Here is a 22,540-nt window from a genome sequence, read left to right as displayed (position 1 = left end):
GCTTTTTAATCACCGAGAGGGGAGCGTAAATAAAGTAAACGATAAAGGACTTGAAATTGAACCTTGAGGCACACCGCATGTTACTTCATATACTTTCCAGAATGTATTTTGAGAGGCTATTTTTTTTTTTATTAAATGAAAAAAAATCCTGATTTTTAAACACCTTCAGACCTTTTACCACCTTTGCAGATGACACGTTGAAATTGTGTGGAAGTGCGTGTGAAGCTGTTCGAAAGCTGCCAGCCGCTGTCAGCCCAGGATAGAACGAGGCGGCTGTTTGCCAAAGTAACAAAAATGGAACGTGTCGCTAAATTTGCCGTCCTAACTTTAACTTCCTGCAGGCCCTCATAGCGGTCCCGATTTCAGGACAGCTTGCCTAATCAACGCAGTGGTTGCTACACGGCTGCATCCATTATACTTTTTTTATTATTATTCTCTCATAAACATCCTTCCTGTTTAGTCCTAATTTTGTTTTCTATGGCACCCCTCTAGGCAGTAAATTGAATTAAAGTGCCTTTTGCATGCTTGCACATTATTACAATAACATTTTTGTCACGTTTTTATTTCCTCAGTCCAAACTCTATGGCAGCCCGTCTAGGTAACAAACTAGTTAGGCTGAATGAATCTGCTGGTTTTGGCATGGAACTAATTATTCAATACAATGATTTTTTTTTTTTTATCACACCGTTAATTCTGTTTTCAAACTTGACAACCCGTCTAAGCAGCAGTCCAGTTGGCCTCACTTAAATATGCCTTCTGTTGTTTCCTGCAACATTGTTGAGTCTAAACTTGACCCCTTTGCTGCCACTTACGGTTTCTCTGGCAGCCTGTCTAGGCAGAACACTATTCATCCATCCATCCATCTATCTATCTATCTATAATTATTTATTTATTTATTCAACCTTCTTTCTTTGGCAACCCATCTAGTCAGCAGACTACCTGTGCTTGAGTTAAATGTGTTCTCTGCTGGTCGCTGCTTTGTTAAATCAATGCAAATTTGCTGTCTTCCTGTTAACTAACTTGCTATTTTCCTGTTTACAAAAATTTCTGTGGCAGCCTATCTAGGTAGCAAACCAGACGGAAAAACATTGCACCCTCTGCTTGTCACATCTTCCATGATGCAATACAGTGATTTTTTTTAATTATTTCAAAATACTCCCAAAACTCAATTTGTATAAATTTTATTTTATGGCAGCCCATCTAGGCAGAAAATTCGCCCTCTGCTGTCACTGCCACATTGTTAATTTCCACCTGCCTTATATCAGTCCTGATTTTTACTGTTTGCTAATTTGACAGTTGGCAAATCAAAATGGAGATGTATGCAAATGAAGCCTTCGACTCGAATGCTCCGCAACCCTTCTAGTCGGCCATATCGGTAATGAGCGCTTGCTGTCAAACGTCTCGCCTCCTCACCGGATGGCGGGGGTTCGTCGGTTAACTTTCCACCATTTCCGTTGACCTTTAAACACGTCACCCATCCCCGCTCCGACCCCACCACCTCTTTAGGCGCCGATCGATAAGCTGCGTCAGACTCCGGAATAGAAAAGCACAAGATCCGCCCGCGTGTGCATGTAGCGTGAACTCTATCATGGACGCCTGCGGGTCGATAGCGCCGCGCTGACTGTTAAATAACAAACGTGCCGAATCTGTCCAAGCCTGTGACACGTCACAGATCAATACTTCTCGCCTCCAAACCTGCCAGAAGACTACAATCATGCCCAGCGAGTGTTCGTTAACAGTCCTCGACGCAACACTCATAAATACACACAACAAACGTAGCTCTCACTCACAGGATAGCTCTTATCTCCTCTCGGCGTGTTGAAGCATTTTTTTCCCCCTCCCGTCTTCCAGTTGACTTCCCCGGAGACGAGCATACAATAACCCGCCTTTGGCTCTGTTCGATAGGTCGGGTCATATGTCCTGTGGAGATCTGGCGGACAAAACGCTGTGGGATTATCTTTACCTTTTCAGTAGCCGCTAATCTTCTGTTGATCAGGGGTTGTGAGGAATATTGAATTGAAGATGTCAAACGATGTAGCAAAGGAATGAATAGACGGATGGATTTGGCTTTATCGTTGTTTGAAGCGTTTCGCAGATGTTGGTCTTTTTACACACTTTAAACACGGTATTCTTAAACATGCAAAAAAAATGAAATCAAAAATTTTGGTGGCAGAATCTAGTGACAATCAAATACACTGACAGACTGTTGCAGTATTTATAAATTTCCCCACAAAAGTCTTTCCTGCAAAATAGTTGGGACACAATTAAATGGAGTTCTTTGGCATCCTAACTAAGCAGCAAACCAGTTAGGCATAAATTAATTGCACTTTCTTCTGGTTGTTGTCACATTAAATAGTGTATTCAATACAATGATTGTTTTTCTCCAATTAGCCACAAACTTCACCCCCTTTCTGCTTATTCTCTGTTATAATTTCAATGGCAACACGTCTAGGTAGCATATTTGGGACTCGCAGCTTCTGGCAGTGGCTGCCTTAATGTTTAATCGAAACTTTGCTCTCTTAAGATTTCCGTGGCAGCCCGTCTAAGCACCAAACTGTTTGTTGTTATTCAGGATGTTTGATTTTGTATAAAACACACAATAAAAAATATTAATTTTAATAAATAAATGATAATTATTAATTTTAATAAATAAATAAATAAATGTTATTTTTAAATTAATAAATAATAAATAAATAAATATTTCATTTTAATAAATAAATATTAATTTCAATAATTATTTTTGATAAATAAATATAAATTTTAATAAACAAATAATAATAAAAAATGTTAATAAATTAATATACATTTTTATGAATAAATAAATAAAATGAAACTAATAATCCAGTTGCCAGAAAATTTCCGAATTAAAATTAGGTGGTTGTACATTTTAATGGGCATCTGTCAGACATGATGATGATGATGATGATGATGATGATGATGGTGTTGAGCCACCATCATCCCATCTGTCACCTAGTCAGCCCATGTGAGAGCTTTTCTTTCCTTGTCTGGGGTTTCATTTTAAGCCTTTTGATTACACCCTACGAAGTGATAAGATCTTCCCGGTATTATTTTCTTTGCTTCTTTTTTTTTGTACCCGCAGACAATTATGTCAACCCATTCTAAACGATGGCATGCTTCTCACTGGTGCTTAACAACGTTTGAAAATAGCTTCAACGTGACCGTTTGACGTTCCATGTCCACGTGTGCGCAGGCGTGTTGCAAGCCGAGGCCTTGAAGGAGGAGAACGACTCGCTGCGCTGTCAGCTGGACGCCTACCGGAACGAGGTGGAGCTGCTCAAGCAGGAGCAGGGCAAGAACCAGCCAATCAGGAGCGAAGAGGACAGCACGCACACTCAGCAGCTCAGCTTTCTGCAGCAGGCGCTGCAAGGCATGCAGAAGGTAACACGTACATACAAGCCAGACAAACAAAACATCCCCTATGGACTTTATATGCATCTTTTTGGAATGTAAAAGGAAGCCCTAAGAACATACAAACTTGAACCCAGAACCGCTTGGTTGTGAGGCAGATGCGTTAACCACTAACGCACGGTGCTGAAGGAATTAACCACCTTTTTATGAAACTATAATCAAGAAAAACTACTCACTCATTGAAGACTCCTGCGGACTTGTAATGGAGGGAAGAGATTGGTGAATCCATACTGCCACTTAGTGGCCATTTATTGATATGTCATGTATTATAAGCAGAAGTACCTTGAGATACGGGTTTTCAAATCATGTTTACGCATGAGGAACTGCCAATTACCCCCCCCCCCCCCCCCAAAAAAAAATTTACTCTGTAGTTTTCAATAAGAAAAATAGCCATGCTATTTATTAGCCCGTCTGTGCCGCTTTTAATTGTATGCTAGCATCAAGCTAGCAGGAAGGCAACATTATGCGATTGCTTTAAATCAGTGCTTCTAAATTATTTTTTGTTACTCCCCACCAGGAAGAAGTAAATATTTCGCATCCACCAACTCTTCACCTCTACAAAGGAGCTAATACTCCTTCCGCACTCTCTGACAATGAAAGTGCCACTGCCACCTACTGTAGTGGATGTTCAATTACACTTTATTCTACACAGCAAACATTGGAGCGTTAAAATTGCAGAATTAAATTTGTGGGGGTTCATTTTAAGAGTTGATCGCCTCCACGGAGTGTTAGATTGGCTCCGCCTTTCACCGACTCGTCTCCAGTTTGAGACACTATTAAGCACTATTTTCCTCGTCCCGCTTCCTTCGTTATCACTGGGAAATACTTTCAGTCTTGATAGACAAAAGGAGTTCGGGGCCATTTGAATTCATTTTCAGTCTAACTGTGGTTAACATTAACATTCTCCTCAAAAGAGTTGTTAAGGTTAAAGTTGAAAACATCGGCCGTCATTGTCCGTGTACTTTTTCCGAGGCTTCGCTAAAAAAAAGGGGGAAAAAAAGGTTTTATTTTACTTACCTTCTCGCAATTTTGCTTGATTTATTGTTTTTATCTTATTTCATAAGAATTCTATACAGTTTAGTATTTCATCATATCATTTCATGCAGAGATAGAGCAGCATACTGTCACGTGCGTTGTGTTACGTGAAGTTATGTTGAATATTTATGAATGAAGAAAGCCATCTAGTTTTATACTCGAGTAAATTGTGTTTTGCCATTCACGGGTGTTTCCAAAGGGGTCGCCATTGTAAAGTGACTTGTAGTCCGGGGTCCTTCGCCAAGTGTAATTTTCGAGTTTAAGGTAGCGTTCCCGTACACACTTCCTGGTGTGAACTCAAAAAAAATCTGACTTCCGCCCATCCTCGAATGCAGCATTAGTTTGATGTTTAGTATGACTGCAAATTTCGAGTGTCAATAAACAGTTTGAAGCCTCTTTTTTTTTTTAAAGAATTGTTCACATTCAAATAACAAAAAAACGATTTGAATCGGAAAGTCTGTTTTGATTTTAAAAATGGGAGTGCATCCAAATCAAATTGAATCGTTCCACTTGAAAACTGTTCTGTCACACCCCGTATCGAACCGCCGTGTATATATACAAATATTTATGGCAGAATGATCCTGTCAAAATCCCACATTTTAATTTTAAAAGTCTGTTTTTCATCTTTTGTCTCCCATCACGTCTTTCCTCTCTCTTGCTGTGTTATGCTTCAAGAGCAGACGCGCCGTTCATGTCCCGCTGTTCATGTCCGCACGCCGACTAATTACCTTTTTATATTGAGCAGGTGAATGGATTAAATGAATTGGAAGGCTGTAAATTGGTCTCCCTCGCCGAGCTCGTCCACGCACCGCCCAATCCGCATCTCGCTCACGTTCCTCCTGCTGAATTAGCCAGAGTGCAAGACCCCCCACCACTCTTCTTCTGTCTCCAGAAACATCTCCTCGCCGCGGGAGGCCCTCCCTTTCCCCACCATCAGAATATTTGTTAGCGACGAAGGAGGAATCATCCCCTTTTTGTATTTGTTTGCGGTTCTTCTCATTGTCACATTTTGCCTCACTTCAGTTTCAGGCCCCAAATATTGATCAAGAAAATGACACGAGCCTGGTTTAGAAATCAGCAGCGTTGTTCTTCTTGTCGTCACAGCAACTCCTGAAGATGCGCGAGGAGCTGAAGCAGCGGGAGTGCGAGCTGGAGAAGAGTCTGGAGGACAGACAGCAGCTCAAGCATCAAGTGCACACCTTGAAGGAAGGACTGCAAACATTGCAGAAGACACAGGTAACGCACACATGCATGCCACTTTCAAAATAATACAAAAAGTCCCTTTACAGCGATTTATATTTGCAATTTGTTGTAACTATCACCACCAGAAATCATTGTTTAACTGTACAGGCAATGATTAAGTGACATTTTGACATTTTTTATTAGTCAAGCAAATCAATCAAATTCCAGCATTTGCACAAGAATTTACATTTTTCCCCTCAATTTAAAACTATTTCCTGGCAAACAAAAATCTGTGACATGATCTAGAACTAGAGCATTAACACATCTTTTTTTTTTTTTAGGGGCCAGCTCTGTCTCATGCAAATGAGCGACTTTATAGTCCGAACCATTTATTGCTGGGCCAATGGCAAGCTACCACAAAGACAATTAAAAGTATTTTCACTTGGTGAAAATATCAAATGTCAAATGGTGGCAGAATTCATACCATCAACCCTTGAAATTGAAATGGCTCAAAAAGGATTTGTTTTTTAATCAAATTGACCTTAACTCATTCACTGCCACTGACGGCTATAGACGTCAAAAATTTATTTTAACTATTTCTATTAGTTTAACATTTTTTCCCAGTTTTGTTAACAAGAGTATTAAAACCTATATATTTTTTTTTATTGTATTAGAACAGATATAAAATTTGTGATTAATCGTGAGTTAACTGGTGAAGTCATGCAATTAATTGCGATTAAAAATTGTAATCGCCTGACGCCCCAAATTTTTTTTCTTTAAAAATTATAAAAAATAAAAAAATAAAAAGTTTGAAGAAAAGATTATAAAAAATGAGGGGCCTCAGGCGATTAAAATTTGTAATCGTAATTAATCGCATGACTTCACTAACCCTAACCCGTTAACTCTCGATTAATCCCAAATTTTATATCTGTTCTAAATGTACAAAAAAATTCTAGGCTTTCATACTCTTGTTAACAAAAATGGAAAAAAAATGTTAAACTAATAGAAATAGTTCAAATTATTTTTTTTACGTCTATTGCTGTCAATGGCAGTGAATGAGTTAAGTGTGCATGTACGTTGCCTTAGCATCCTGTAAAAATTAGCTGGAGCTTTTTAACGGTAAAGTAAAAACATACACACATGCTAACTTCAGATAGCAACATATGCTAAGCTTAGATCCTCACCCGCATTCAAAGATTTTAGTCATTCGTCAATATTCTTTACTTAAGCTTACTTCTTTTCACCAATTTTTAGGGCATTTACAGATAGAGCGGGAAAAAAATTGAATGCCTGAGTATCGGTTCCACAAGGAGAAATTTGTGAATAGCAAACAGCAAGTAGGCAGAAAGTCGCTATGTACATCTTATGTGAAGCTAACACTGTTAGCTAAGGCTAATGGATTTGACATATGACTAAAATGATTCAATAAAATTCTAAGCCAAGATACCCCTTGTATTTACTTGTGTAATTTCCCTCATCAAACACAATCCAGGGCCTCAACTATTTGTATACAAACATTTAATTTGCCATAATAAGCCTCCTTTAAGGCATAATATCCTCAAAAATGTCAAACTTGTAAATAAAAGCATGATGAGCTCCTTTGGCGCCGCAAGAACTAACTGGCTCATTTGAATAAACTCATACAGGCGCCATCAGACATTCCCCAAAATGTCTTTTTCTTTCGGCTTCATTTCCAGCGGCGCACAAGTGAAGCGAGCACAGCGAGCGCGCGCGACGATTTGCCGCTTGAGTCTTCTAATGTTCTTGTTTCCCTCCCAACGAGCTCCATTTGTGCTTTTTTTTTCTCCCTTTTTTTTTTTTAAAGACGCTCGAAAATGGACCGTTATTTTCCTGCACTTTGCTACCAAATGAGCCGATTCATTTGCCCACATCGCGTCTTCTCATATGTAGCTTGTGTAACCAAGCGACTGTTCCATATTGGAAACGATAGCTATGGGGAACTTTGAAATCATTTGTGACCTTATTATAGTGGTTTATTTTATTCTATTTTAAGATTTCTAATGTTCAAAGGTTCCTTCTTCATCGTCATCGTAATTCATCCATTCATCCCGGGAACACCTTTGTTATTCGAGTGTCCACCCTTGAGACGTGTTTCCCATCCAAAGGGCTCGATATCGATCGGCGAGAGGGATGACACGCAATATTTTGTCCATCAACTAGCGTTTCAAGTAATGTCGGCTCATATTCACAGTGTTGCGCTCGCTAATGCGCGTGAGAAAAATGGCTGTCATTAAAAGGCAGCCCAAGGACTGATATTATTACAGTCCATGTTTGGAACCATATGTCCTCTTAAGGCTGGATTTGAGTAGGTCTCCTCCTTGCGATCGAGCCCAGGGACAGACATGTCAATACTGTATTAACGGCAATGGCATCGCTAATAAATGCATTCCACCGTACCGGCGTACGCTGGGAAATATGCAAATTAAATTCACAGTGTAGGCGCAAACATGAATCGTGAGAGGCACCCTCATTAATGGGGGACAGAAAAATCCATTTCTGGGTGTGCGTTTCCCTCAAGATTAGCCGCACTTGTTGGGTGATTTGTCACGCTGACGAGATCTTTTTCAACCATCGACTGACCGACCCCAATTCCCTCGCTATTCCCGCCACAACCCATGGAGTTAGCATGCGTTAGCGCTTCCGCAGCAGACTGCTGACTCTCAGCTTCCTCATCTGACCAAATATATTTGCATTCATATCATAAATATTGATATCCTTCAGTAAGTATTAGATTCCATCTATCTGGATGCAGTCAGACTTTGGCGCAAGTTAGGTACTTATCTGGATAGCTATCTAGTTTGTTTGTTAGCTACGTCGTATGTTAGCTTATTTTTTAGCTAGCTCGTTGGTGAGTTATGTTGTTTGGGAGTTAACTAGTTTGTTTGTTTGTTTAATTTGTTAGTAAGTGGTCCAGATAGTTAGCTAGCTAGATCATTAGAGAATTTGTTTGTTAGTTTGCTAGTTGTTTAGCTTGCTAGTTAGTTGTTTGTGCATTACCCTATACCTTGCTTTTAGCTTGTGTTTTGTGAATTAATGATTTAGCTTAATAGTTATCACGCTTGCTAGTTCATTATGTAGTTAGTTAGCTAGAAAGCTGGTTAGTTTGTTAGCTTGTTTAGCTCGATTTGTTACTTTCTTAGTACTTCATAGCCAGTTATGTAACTATTTTGTTAGTTTGTTTATTTGTTAGCTTGTTTCTATTAAGGAAACCGATTTTTTGCAATATGGATATTTTGCTCCCCTCTTGGTACTTTCTAGTTAGTTGGGTAGCAGGATTACTCAAACCAACTGTTTGCACAGGGCTGGTGAATGAGAAGTAGATTAGGAAATTTTACTGACTGTTAATTATTTTGTTCTTTGATTTCCCTGTTAACTCATTCACTGCCATTGACGGCTATAAACGTCAAATATTCATTTTAACTATTTCTATTAGTTTAACATTTTTTTCCATTTTTGTTAAGAGTATGAAAACCTAGATTTTTTTATTGTACATTTTGAACAGATAGAAAATTTGTGATCAATCGTGACTTAACTCGTGAAGTCATGCAATTAATTACGATTAAGAATTTTAATCGCCTGACGCTCCTAATTTTTAATAATCTTTTCTTTAATTGCATCAGGCGATTAAAATTTTTAATTGTAATTAATTGCATGACTTCAATAGTTAACTCACGATTAATCATAAATTTTATATCTGTTCTAAATGTACAATAAAAAAATTCTAGGTTTTCATACTCTTGTTAACAAAAGTGGAAAAAATGTTAGAAATAGTTCAAATGAATTTTTGACGTCAATAGCCGTCATTGGCAGTGAATGAGTTAAATAATAAATGAATTTAATCAACAAAATAACCTTATATTTGTCTACCCCTACTCATCAAAATCAAATAAAAGCAACAAAAAAAACAAGGAAAACCTTATCTATAATTACAACATCAGGGGAAAAGCTGCGTCAACAAAACAGAACCGCTCACCCCTCCAATGAAATAAAAATGCTTTCCCAAACTCATTTTACAACCCTGGAAATACTCTGGGCTGTAACGGGGGCGCACATCCAGCTCCTCATGTGTGTTTCTCATTTGTGTTGCAGCTGGAACGATCCAAACAAGACGACAGAGGCAGCGACGAGGCTGCTAATCAAACCAATGTAAGCGGCGGCCTTCCTCCCTTCGCTTCCCTCGTGTGACATAACACGATCATTCCCATCCGCTCAGCATTAGCCACCCAATAAAGTCGCATGTGTGTGCGGGAATTACAGTTTAGGGAGGGGGCTTCAAGACGACATGCACACCGCGCGAAATATTATGTAGGACGCCAAACACAAACATTATTCCTTCTCCCTTTTTTTTTTGCCACCTGTCACAGCTCCCAAACAAACTGTTTGATCATACTTCTTCTGAGTATTCTTTCCGTGTGTGTGCATTGCTCCCGGCGACGTGCCTTCCCTCGCCTCATTCCCTCCATTCTTCCCGCCACGTATGATGTGTTTCCTCCACTTATCCGCATGCTGCTTGCATTTTGTCGTCTGCATCAATTTGTTTGCTCCACGCCTGCTGGTTGCTTATTTACCTTCTAAGCTTCATATGAGCTTAAATGAGACGCATTGTGCTTTTATTTCACAATTTAATACCGGTCTCAGGTCATCTCAATAACGCTTGTGATGTTCAGATGAAAATGCGCCAAGGATTAGGAATTGAAGCAAACTTTACATCAGGGGTGGGCAAAGTAAGGCCCGCGGTGCACATACAGCCCAGTCCGCTGCTTCTGATATTGTCAATTGCTTCTTAACTCTTTGACTGCCAAAAACGTTAAATAACGTTTAGTAAAATCCTATGGAGGAGTGCCAAAGACGTTAAAAGACGTTTGTTTCAAAACAGAGGTGAAACTAACCATTTTCTATTGTTGATTACTGAAAAACGGAATAAGGTAGAAACAAACTTTTTTTTCTGATGAAAGATGAGAGTCCAATCTTTCATTTGGTAGTATGTGTGTTTCCATAGTCCAAACACATAATTTTCTGTGGCCCTTGAAAGATCAGTCAAAATGCTTAAAATCTGCTGGCACTGGGGACAACCCGTTTCTGAAAACGTCTGGCAGTCAAAGAGTTAAAGGGATACTTGACTCATTGAGTTATTTTCAACAGTAAAAAGTTGATAATTAAAAAAAAAAAAAATTCGCTGCCATTGACGGCTATAAACGTCAAAAGATCGATTTTTACTGGGTTGGCAGTGAATTAGTTAATTTGATCATTTTTCATGTACAATTAATACCTTTAAAAAAAAAAATCCACTTGCTGTCGATGTCAACTAGCTGAAGATGACCTCACCTGTGCTGAGGAAGTAGGTAACGACCAATCATGGCTCACCTTTTTCAACAGTAAAAAGTTAATAATAAAAAAAAAACTCATTCGCTGCCATTGATGGCTATAAACGTCAAAAGATCGATTTTTACTGGGTTGGCAGTGAATTAGTTAATTTGATAATTTTTCATGTACAATTAATACCTTTAAAAATAAAAATACACTTGCTGTCAATGTCAACTAGCTGAAGATGACCTCACCTGTGCTGAGGAAGTAGGTAACGACCAATCATGGCTCACCTTTTTCAACAGTAAAAAGTTAATAATAAAAAAAAAACTCATTCGCTGCCATTGACGGCTATAAACGTCAAAAGATCGATTTTTACTGGGTTGGCAGTGAATTAGTTAATTTGATAATTTTTCATGTACAATTAATACCTTTTAAAAAAAATCCACTTGCTGTCAATGTCAACGAGCTGAAGATGACCTCACCTGTGTTGAGGAAGTAAGTAACGACCAATCATGGCTCACTTGTTTTCTGGGTTTGGTCAGCAAACTGAGCCATGATTGGTCGTTACCTACTTCCTCAGCACAGGTGATGTCATCTTCATTCGACACAAAGTGGAAAAAATTAGTCAAGTATCCCTGTAAAGAGATTAGAGTCTGAAAAAAGGTAAACCCGTATGAACATGAATTATTTTCACTCATGGAGGCAGCACTTCATGCCCCTTATCCCTCTTATCAATCGTATCCAGGCATATGTCAAGTAGTCCCACTGTTAAATCGCAGTGATACAAAAGTCAGAATGGCTCACTCACTGGCACTTTTCCCGAAAATAGGTAGCTCACAAAATTGACCAAATTTAATTTTGCATATATCCACTCTAAAACGTGTATTTGTGTGTACTTTGTGTGTGTATGCAGGAAAGCGCACCTGTGTCTTGCAGTCAAGAGCGGGAAGGCCCGACAGAGAGGAGGTCCCCAAGTCCCGTCCATTCTGAGAGAGAAGCCCTGCTCGTCGGTAAGACCCGTTTTGTTTTGCATTTACAGCCTCAGGAGTCCATATTAGGCCCCATAAGATTTTGGTATACAGTGGTGCAATTTGGACCTGGTAAAAAAATTGCCTTAATTGTGATCTGCTTTTTATTTGGCTTTTTTTTTCAGATAAACACAGAAGGGAAACTTAAAACTAAAATGAAAAACAACGACAGTACAACACATTTATGTTAGTGTGCTTCCCTCCATGGAATAAAATGTATTTATAGTCTTTTTTTTTTTTTTAATGTTTTGAACTGATGTCATGTCTTATCTTGTACCTCTACATTGAAAGAGGCTAATTATATGTCCTTTTTTGCTTGTTCCAAATTTTTGAAGACAGATTTCTTGTAAGAAAAAACACCTTGCAAGGATGATTTATTAAACAGAGAATTCTCCGGTCACGGCAACAGCACTGAACATCTCGTATGAGGTGGAATTTTCAGAGTGCGCATGTGCCCCCTCCCTCGGGGAAGAGGGCTTCTTATAGTAAAGTAAAACGCCTCTTCTCCTACTAAGAATGAGTAGAACAGATTGGTTCTCACACAATATGTTACATAATATTATTTTCGTACACAGACTGCAGCTGTATTCATCTCTAGACAAAATATACTTTCAGGGCACCTCTCGTCCCAAAACAATATCTCACAAACAAATTGAACCAGAGTTAGAGTGGCCGTGAGCGATGGTGCTCTCAGGGTATGTGTGGCAAAATCTGTTCTCACGAACAGAATGTGTTTTCCCACAGAACACTGAGAAGGAACTTCTAGACCAAACAATGTGTACCAGCTTAGTTTAAGGTCAAATTATACTGAGTTCAACACTATTTTACTACTTCACATCTATAAAACATTTCAACATGGTTAATATATGAAATAAAGAATTAAAAATGTTAATAATGTATAACAACATCCACTAAGTAATATGCTGGAAATGTTTACAAAAGTATATCTTTGAAGTGCTCCAATTGGACCTTGAAGCAAACTAGCAAAGCCGATTTGCATCTATAATTCACACATCCATTTGTTTTTGTTCGAACCGCGTGCCTGAATGCACGGAGAATGCTCAATGTCTGCATCCTGGCTTGTTTGGTGGTCGCAGCGCATCGCTCATGTTTAGCTATTTGCTACAAGGGACGCAAATTGTTTTCCTGGTGAAAAAGCCTCAAGCGCTGGCGGCGGCGGCGGCGGCCTTGGTAGGGTCGGTCTCTTGATGCTCCGCAGGTGGTTGGTATGAGCGGAGTGGGTGTATGATGGCTCCCCGGGGGGCCCCCGTGTGTGAACAGAAAGCAGATGGTTACTTTCACTTGGGGGAGAGGTTGTCTTTGACGAGGCCTTGGCGACAACGCCGTCGTTAAACACTTGCCCTTATATGGTTTTCAGCCGCAGTGTAAAAGACGGAACAGGAAATGGCGCCACCGTTGTCCTATTTGGGCTGTATTTATTATTATTTTTTGTTGATATTAGCATGTTTGTGTCCTGCCTTTAGGAATCATCTCCACATTCTTGCACGTGCATCCTTTTGGAGCCAGCATCGAGTACATCTGCTCCTACTTGCAGCGACTCGACACCAAGGTACGTCATCCAGATGCAGAGGTGTGGATTCGAGTCATGTGACTTGGACTCGAGTCATGAATTTGACAACTTTAGACTCGACTTGACAAAATGTTAAAAGACTTGCAACTAACTCGACTTGGACTTAACCAACTATGACTTGTGATTTCACTCGGACTTGAGCTCTTTGACTTGAAAAGACTTACTTTTTCTACCAAAACAAAAAGATAAAAATGTTATGTATGTTAATGAGTAAATTCCTCATTCAGACAAGCCGCAAAGGCGCCAACACACGCCGCCTACGCTAAGGCAAACAAACTTCAAAATAAAGCTGACCAAATAACACATTGACACCAATGCAACAGCCTTGGCGGATTTTACTTTGAAGTCTGCCTGCATGGTGGCGTGAACGCCAACTTGACTACTTCCCTTTGACATTTTGGCTTACGCTATCAACGTTTTTATTGAAATTACGTATTTTCTACCACCATTATCATAATAAGCATATTAAATAGCTCATTTAGGACGCAAAGAAACCGCATGTTAATTACGCCGTCATTGCACGATACGGTACAAGTCGCCAACATTTGTGGCTAGTAGCTAATTGTTAGCATTAGCATTGAGTGCCTGGCTAACAACAGTAGTTTGACAGCTGTTGCTTGGCTTCGCTCGCTTTTCTTATTCGGTATTGTGGACCTATGATACCTTGTAATCCACTTGCCCTGTTTAAACGACGGGAATGTGCCTTAAATTGCACTGAGATGTATTTTTTATTATTAAAAATAAATAAATAGAACTTTGCCTTCATTTATCATTATTTTATAAAACATTAGCTTTAAAAAAAAAAAAAAGCCCAATATGGCCATTTGGATTTTAGGAACACAACTTCAAGTGCATTACAAGTGCAATATATGATACCTTCTTATTTTATACATGGACTATGTATAAAATAATTATGTATCTTGCCTTATATTGTTGCCTTATATATGTATTATATATATTATAATTATATTTTTGTGATCCGTTGCACCACTAGTTGTTTGGGTACAAAAACTATGAGGTGGTCAACAACAAAACGAATCGCAGTATGTCCAAGATTAGATCACTGACGGAGAGGCACCAACTTCAAACTTCGTTCAACATCTGAAGTTGCTCAAAGAACGGTAAGTAAGATAATGTCCGTTGTTTATGGGCTAATTATCATTGCTAGCTGCGTAGTTAATGAGACTGTAAACTCAGTGGTAACACATTGCAAACACGGCAATCTGTTGCAACATTCTGGGTTCACTCCCTGAGTCCCTGACTCCTACTTTGATGCTCACCTCAAATATCATCTATGATCTTGTTAAAATGACTCGAAAGGACTTGAAACTCAAACGTGTAGGACTTGTGAATCGCTTGAGACTTGAGGGCAAAGACTTGAGACTTACTTGTGACTTGCAAAACAATGACTTACTCCCACCTCTGTCCAGATGCTATGCTAACATGCTAACAGTTGGTATGGTAACATATGTGACAGGCTCGGGCAAAAAAATGAAAATTGAGATTATCATGTATTATAATTCTGCACTTAATTGCCGCTAAAATCCGACCTTGCTTTTAAAATGTGTTTTAACTGAATTATGTGGTTAAAAACAACAAAGTCAAACAGTGCTGATTGTTGACACGGCGTGTACCACACTGATCTTGGACGCAAATGAGAATCTCAGAAGATAAGATAACATTTTATGCTAAAGGTAAATGCTATAAGAGCATCTCCATGACAAATTAAAGAAATGTATAACATGAATGGCATTAAAAACCCTGCCACAGTTTGGCTTTAGCCCCTAGTGCTAGCTAGCTAGCTCCCTAGCAGGTAAACCAGCACCATGGGAGCTAGCTAACTAGCACCTGAGGCTAAAGCCAAACTGTGGCAAGATTTTTACTTTCTGGACCTGTTTTGGTCACCTCTGACGAATGGTAAATGTGCGTTATTGCCACCTACAGGACTGAAGTGGAACTGTATCTTCATTCTGATGTTGTGACTGTGATTATGTTGTCTCGAGGTGAAAATGAAGTCAAATAGTCTCGCTCATCAAGCCAAAAGGCTTATTGATCCCTTAAAGAAAGCATACGCCCTTTGTTGTTTCCCTATTCAGTGAACTGGTCATTAGGAAATGCCTTATAATTGCATCCAGGTTGTTTGTGTAAAACAGTCGATTCAGCCTCAGTCGCCATCCGTGACTCCAGGTTGAACAAGTAAAACTTGCAGAGAAACTTCTTCAGACAGTGTGTCTCCGTTTCCCAGACTGAAATGTCATTGGCGCGTGCGCCTGGCACGATCTGGCCCGTCGGCCCATTTCCCCCGATGCCGGAACATATTAAAAGCACGTCCTTCCCTGGCCGAGACGCCGCTAGCCAAACAGCGCCATCAATCCTACGGCCGCTCGGCCTTCCTTTCACTCACGTCTCGTCTGCCCGAGTGGCCCTCTTTTATTTCCGTCTGTTTAAGACACGTTATTACGCCACTGCTCAGACGGACCGTTCTCGCTTTCATTGATTTACGCCCAAATTCTTTCCCACTCACTACTCTGACGACTATACTTGCGAGTTTGATTCAGGGCAGATGGCCCAAAATTAGGATTGTTTTCAATCACAGCTACACTGATAACCTGGACAATGTTCTGGTTCAAATCCTCAACCCAATGTGCTGGGTATGAACATTGGTTGGGTCCCTTTTGGACCCAACACTCAGTTAGCCATTTTACCCAATTTGGGTTACTTTTTACCCAGCAGTTCTAAGAGTATAAATTCCTAATTTATTCCTTTTTATTCTCGTAAATATGGAGGAAGAAAAATAAATAAAAGTGACAATCAAAACAGATATAAAGTAAATACAAAAAAAATATTTTAAATGGAAATAAACACAACAAATATATACTCATAAATAAAAATAACAAAAACAAGATTCAAAAAATAAAAAAATATAAAAATTTATACAAAAATAAATATAAAACACTAATGTATTCAGTTTCATTCGCGTAAATATGGAGAACCAAAAAATAAATAAATGTGACAGTAAAAATGTTTTTTTAAATCAAAATTTTAATTATAAATTGAAATAAAAACAAATATCTATACATGAATACATACAAATCATAATAAAAACAAAAAATAAAAAACAAGGTTAAAATAAATACAAAAATAAATAGATTATTTAATATAGATCATTTATTCAGTTTTATTCCTGTAAATATGGGGACCAAAAATGCTAAAATAAAAAATAAATAAAAGTGACAATAAAAACAGATATAAAAGTATATAATTAAAAAATTAAATACAAAAATATTATAAATGGAAATAAAAACAACAAATATATATAAATAAATACAAGTACAAATAAATTTAAAAATTTAAAACGAGATTCAACAAATAAAAAATTGTGAAAATAAAATATATATATATATATATATAGTATAATTAAATATCAATCAATGAATAAAAATGCTGTTCTCATATTTATTTATTTTATACTATAGATGCTGTGAGCATGAAATGTGTCATTAAATGTTATTCAAATTTTCTTTGGTTTATTTTGTTTTTGTATTTATTGCCACAATTATATTAATTTTTTTAATCTTCTTTTTTATTTTTGTATGTATTTTTACTTTATCTATATTTTTGTTTGTTTTATTTCCATGTATATATATTTTTTGCATTTATTTTAACAGGGGGGGGGGGGGAAGCATTTTTGGTCCTCCATAGTCTTCCAAATCAAAATACTCCCGGCGACCCCCGAGAAATGATCCAGTTCCAGCATGTTTCTTCCCCATGGCTGTGACTCATCGTGTCACACACGAGTCAAAGAAAAAACACAAATCTTCTCTTGACTCGTCGTGTTTATTTGTTGCCGCGATGATGCGTTCGGGCGCCCACGTTTTGTCTGCTCTTCCCACACACACTCCAGTGCACAACACTCATTAGGCAGCCGCACGCACATTTGTCAATATGCCTGGCTGCCCTCCATCTACAACAAGTAGAAGAAGAAGAAGAAGCCATTCTGCTTATCTGGTGAAATCACATAGCCGTTGCTGCTCTAAAGGGGAGGGGGACACACAGCAGCAACCATCACGGATTGAGTCATTGTGCAGTTAATAATACAGACGTGTCTTTCTTCAGCGCTGAAGGTTTCAACAAAATCTAACAGTTCATCCACAAAGTGTTTCAGCCGCTATCTTGTGTTCCTAAGTTCCTGCCCTGCAATTCATTTTTTGCAATACTATAAGAGTAAATATGGGATAACTAACATATATTTATTCTAACAAGTAGTTTAGTTTTTTCCACTTTCGTTCTCAGAGATTGAAATTGAAAATGTCCAAAATGGCGACCAGCTTCAGCTCTGCCCTTCCAAATCCACTTTCAACCCAATCTGCTGGGTCAAAATAATGAACCCAACATTGGGCAGAAGTAACCCAATTTGCTTAAAAAAACACATTGAGTGTGTCAGGAAACCAACCCAGTATTTTTTGTGTGTGTATCCAAATAAAACTAAAACAAATATTTTAGCTAGAGCTGATTTTAATTCATTCACTCCCGACCATTTTCACTGAAGCAATCCCCTTCGCTCCCGGCTGTTTTACTGGATTTTGCAAGGTGCATAAAATATTCTGTTGGAACCTAGCAAAAGAAAGATTAGTTTCTTCTTTCATCAGAAAAAAAAGTATATTTGTATTTGTTTCCGTTTTGTTGCAACATGGCCCTGGTCAATCTCTTATACTGTACTGCCACCTGCTGGCCGTTTTTGTAATAACTCCCATTGCTTTAAGTCATCTCTTCAGGTCAAAGGCTGCTTCAAAGCCTTCTGTATGTTCTAGCATTAAAAAAAACATTAAAAATGTATATATTTTTGGGAGTGCAGGACAACGTATTAAAAAAACGTATTAATACGTTTTTGGGTTTGAACAAGTTACTAGCCCACTCTTGTCTTTGTAGATCAACCCGGCGGAGGTGGAGGCTCTCCTTTCCCGGCTCCCCTGCACTTTCAGGCAGGAGCTGACGGGCGTGGGCGCCAGTCTGGAGAAACGTTGGAACTTCTGCGGATTCCAGGGCATCAAGAGCACGTAAGGGCGCGCTCGTGGAGGGAGCGCCAAAACCCTCCACGGCTGTCAAGACGCCGTCCCCGCGGATACAAGGAATGTTTACTTGACACGCCCGCGACTCTCCGGGAGTCGGGGCAGAGGAGTCACTGGATTCGGACGCGAGCGCGTCGAAAGCTTTCTGAGCCTTTTTGCCGGGTGCGAGCAGGACTACACAGGGCTATCACCTGCCACGTCATCAGGGTCGAACTCTTCAAACCTCCAAAACCCTGCGGCCTCCACCCCGCCTCTTTTTTTGTTTTTTTTATGTTGTCCCTCCTGGTTTGTAACATAGATGATGAAAAAATGAAATCATATATTTCTTCATTTTCTGTAAAGGCTGTGAAGAGTTGCATAGAATTGTTGTTATACGCTGTACATGCTTGGATTGTATTTTTGATTATAAAAAGGGAATTTTAATACGACACTGTTTTGTTTGGTGTTTTTTCATTTTCAACTTCTTGAGTTTCAAATTAGGTTTTTTTTTTTTTTTTTTTGCATGTGGCCAGCCGAACCCCCCCCCCCCCCCCCCCAACCCAATTAATGTATACAGTATTCATTAAATCATTTGGCAACTTTCTGCAAGGCCCTAACGAGTGAGCTGCCGCCTCCCTGGCATAAACGAGGATGCTAATGCTGCTCTCTTTTTGCGTTCACCCACAAGGCTGTTTTTTTTTGTTGTTTTTTTTTTTAACGCTGCCGGTGCGCACGAAAGCAACACGTCGGCCATCACAAGAGAATGCCACAAACGGACTAATTAAAATTCCCTGGAACGCCGCTCTCCTCTCCGGCCATTGTTGTTTGTTCATTTAGCGCCATTAAAAAGGTGCGAAGCAGCAAACAGTGCGCTCCAATGTCACAACGAAGGGCGGCCATTTCCATCGCTGAAGATGACTCTAATTGGATACGCGGGGTTCCTTTGGGTGATTTCATGATGCGGGAGATAGCCTTAATTACCTCCCCGTCTCGTGCTGCTTCCTGACGGCGTCCTCCTCTACTTCATTATGACCGTCTCCCTTCAGCGAGCGCATAATGAGGATGCCGCCTATGCCTGTTGACGTGACACCTAAATACCAACAACAATCACTAACACTGTGGAAATGACACTAATGCAGGTGCCGAGTTCAGGTAGAGATCCTGCTAAGCTATACCCAGAAATACATCCACCCGTGTGTTTTACACAATCCAACACTTCCGTCGTCCAGGTCCTGTAGTGACGAAGCAACCCCAGACCATCACACTGCCATTGCCGTATTTGAAAATAGGCATAATGTTATTTCTGACACAAGCACAACTTTCTACCTCAGTTACGACCAAGGTTATTTTAGTGAACTAACGAAATAACTAAAACTAAAATTCAAAATTTTGTTAAAATAAAATAAAAACGAAAATGCTTTTAAAAAAAAAAATAATAATTTACAAAACTAACTAAAACTAACTATAATTATAGCGAAAACGTTTTTTGTTTTAGTCTTTGCTAATAAATTTAATACACGAACCTTTGGGGTTGATTTTAAATGTAATTTTAAGTATATTTATTTCAATATTAACCGGAATAAGGAAGTGTGTCATCGAGCAGCAACCATTAGAAAAAGCACCTTCAGATGACATCGCTCCGAGGCGACAATTTTGCGCGCTTAACTTTTGGCTGCAATTTCTCACCTCGCCAAGTTTTTCATTTAACTCTGCCGAAATGCAACACTAGGTAAGAAATGTGTTACTTTTTTTGTTGTACTAACACAATACACATTTTATTAAAACAAAAACTAATACTGAAACTAAACTAAAACCAAGCATTTTTTTAAATAACTAAAACTAATAAAAACTAACAGAATCGCCCTGAATAATGAAAACTAAATAAATAAAAAACTATAACTATACTATAACTATCATAACCCCGGTTACGACTCTTATACTACCTCTGAAGGCCTAAAATGCATTCACGTTTTTTTTTTTACATACAACCGCATAAAGGTGGGATATTTGCCGCAATTGTATGCAATTTCTCACATAACATAAGTACATAAAATGTGAAGACACAAACAAAAACAACTTCTATATATGTTTTTAAAGGAGACACGTTAATACAAACAAAAAAGACTTAGTCTCGATTTACTTTGCCGAGCATTGTAGGAGGGCAAAGTTCAGCCAAATGTAAACGTTGTCATACTGAAATATCCAGAGCGAAGACGCACAACAATGTAAGCCAAGCCAAGCATGTGTTTATCTTTGTATCAAGTATCAATTCCAAGTAGAAGTGTATTGAGTAGCAGGTTCACAGTGGTGTCCTTGGAGAAGTCGGTATACTCTCAAATTTTTTTTTTAAGTCGTCCAGAAAACCATCCTGTTTAAGATACGATAACATGTAAGAAAAATACGTCAGTTTTACTTGCTCACAATAATAAAATGATGACTTAGGCCGAATCTTAAAGTACATCTCTCCATCCTTGTGTTTTAACTTACTTTATAATGAACTACCAGTCTAGCTACTAAAAAGAAAGTAGTTATGTAGGGTAAGTGTGTTAAGGACGGCGCCCACTCCGGGGATCGAAACCACCCCGCAAGTAGTTGTAACAAGCCGTAGTATGGCACCGTGCCACCAGGTGGCGCCTCTTTGCTTTTGTTATGCTTATGCAGCACTTTTTCGTTTTGCCGACACCTTCAGTGTATTTTATGCTGTGGACTGGAGCGGGCGTGTCTTTTATTTTTGTTTTTATTTTTACTTTTATTTATTTATTTAAGGGTATACATATATTTTGTTGTTTTTCTATGTCCATTTATATTTATTTTTTGTATTTGTTTGAATTTTATTTTTTATATGCGTTTTTATTTTCACTTTTATTGATTTATTTATTTTTTTTAATTTTGGCAGTTTTGGTCCTCCATATTCACCAAGCTCACATATTATTGAGCGCATCAGAAGGGATTTAGAAGTTATCTCTCAAAAGAAAAAAAGAAGGAAAAAAAGGGATTTAGAAGTGGGTCTACGCAAAACTGACTGAAAAATAAGTGTGTATACGGCGTATACCCTAGACTACACCACTTCTGTACAATGGGAAAGTGAAAGTCCAGTCCAAAGTCCAAATGATAGATTGGTGGGTCAACAGCTCCTCCTATTGAGTTGAACTTGAACTACAGCTAATGGAGATGGTTTCCTCCCACCCTACTCAGCACCCAGGGGTGTTGTAAGCTGACTGCACAGCAAGGCCACATCTTTATGCAATCATCCTTTGTGGGAAAGATTTCATAAGCACTCATACGTACTATCGTCTTTGTCATCTCCTCTCTTACACAAGTGCTATGCAGTGGCCTTCTTTTGTGTATTTGCTGACGCGTATATTTTCATGCATAGTGGAAAATAACTGAAGGATTTATCCAGGTCAAAAGTTAACACGTATTTTCTCCTTTACGCCAAGGAAAGATTTGGATAACAAAGGACTTAGGTTTTGAAGGTTTAGCAAATAAAATATTTTGGTTTTAGCCGTTCTGCTAACAATGTGAAGAAAATGGTTAAAGTATATCATTCTGTGTACAGTCTCAAAACTAGAGAAGCTAGCTGGCTAACATGGCTGCTAATGTTAGACTGCAAATGTTGCGCGTGTATTTTCATGTATAGTGGAAAATAAGTGAAGGATTTATAGATTAATTCAGGTCAAAATTTAACACGTATTTTCTCCTTTACACCAAGGAAAGATTTGGACAACAAAGTTTTCACATACAAGGACTTCGGTTTTGAAGGTTTAGAAAATAAAATCTTTTGGTTTTAGCCGTGCTGCTAACAATGTGAATAAAATGGTTAAAGTATATCATTGTGTGTACAGTCTCAAAACTAGAGAAGCTAGCTGGCTAACATGGCTGCTAATGTTAGACTGCAA

At 38.7% G+C, this 22,540-nt stretch overlaps 1 protein-coding gene across 11 annotated transcripts in view; it reads left to right on the top strand.

Annotated features, from left to right (window-relative positions):
* Nucleotides 1–19,090, top strand: part of enox2 (ecto-NOX disulfide-thiol exchanger 2) — a 313,782-nt gene extending 294,692 nt beyond the window's left edge. For 10 of the 11 annotated variants that reach the window (XM_077577812.1, XM_077577810.1, XM_077577809.1 and 7 more), the window contains 6 exons: nucleotides 3,212–3,399; nucleotides 5,569–5,700; nucleotides 9,757–9,813; nucleotides 11,888–11,984; nucleotides 13,487–13,572; nucleotides 18,523–19,090. In XM_077577812.1, coding sequence (XP_077433938.1) covers nucleotides 3,212–3,399; nucleotides 5,569–5,700; nucleotides 9,757–9,813; nucleotides 11,888–11,984; nucleotides 13,487–13,572; nucleotides 18,523–18,654 — 692 coding nt within the window. In that variant the 3' untranslated portion in view covers nucleotides 18,655–19,090. Of the gene's footprint in view, nucleotides 1–3,211; nucleotides 3,400–5,568; nucleotides 5,701–5,987; nucleotides 6,223–9,756; nucleotides 9,814–11,887; nucleotides 11,985–13,486; nucleotides 13,573–18,522 lie in introns of those variants that run through there. The other variant, XM_077577817.1, reaches the window with a different exon arrangement.
* The last annotated feature ends 3,450 nt before the right edge of the window (nucleotides 19,091–22,540 follow it).

Source organism: Vanacampus margaritifer, chromosome 10 (genome assembly GCF_051991255.1).
Source record: "Vanacampus margaritifer isolate UIUO_Vmar chromosome 10, RoL_Vmar_1.0, whole genome shotgun sequence".
Lineage (NCBI taxonomy): Eukaryota > Metazoa > Chordata > Actinopteri > Syngnathiformes > Syngnathidae > Vanacampus > Vanacampus margaritifer.
The sequence above is the reverse complement of the archived record's forward strand: the minus strand, read 5'-3'. Positions and strand labels throughout refer to the sequence as shown.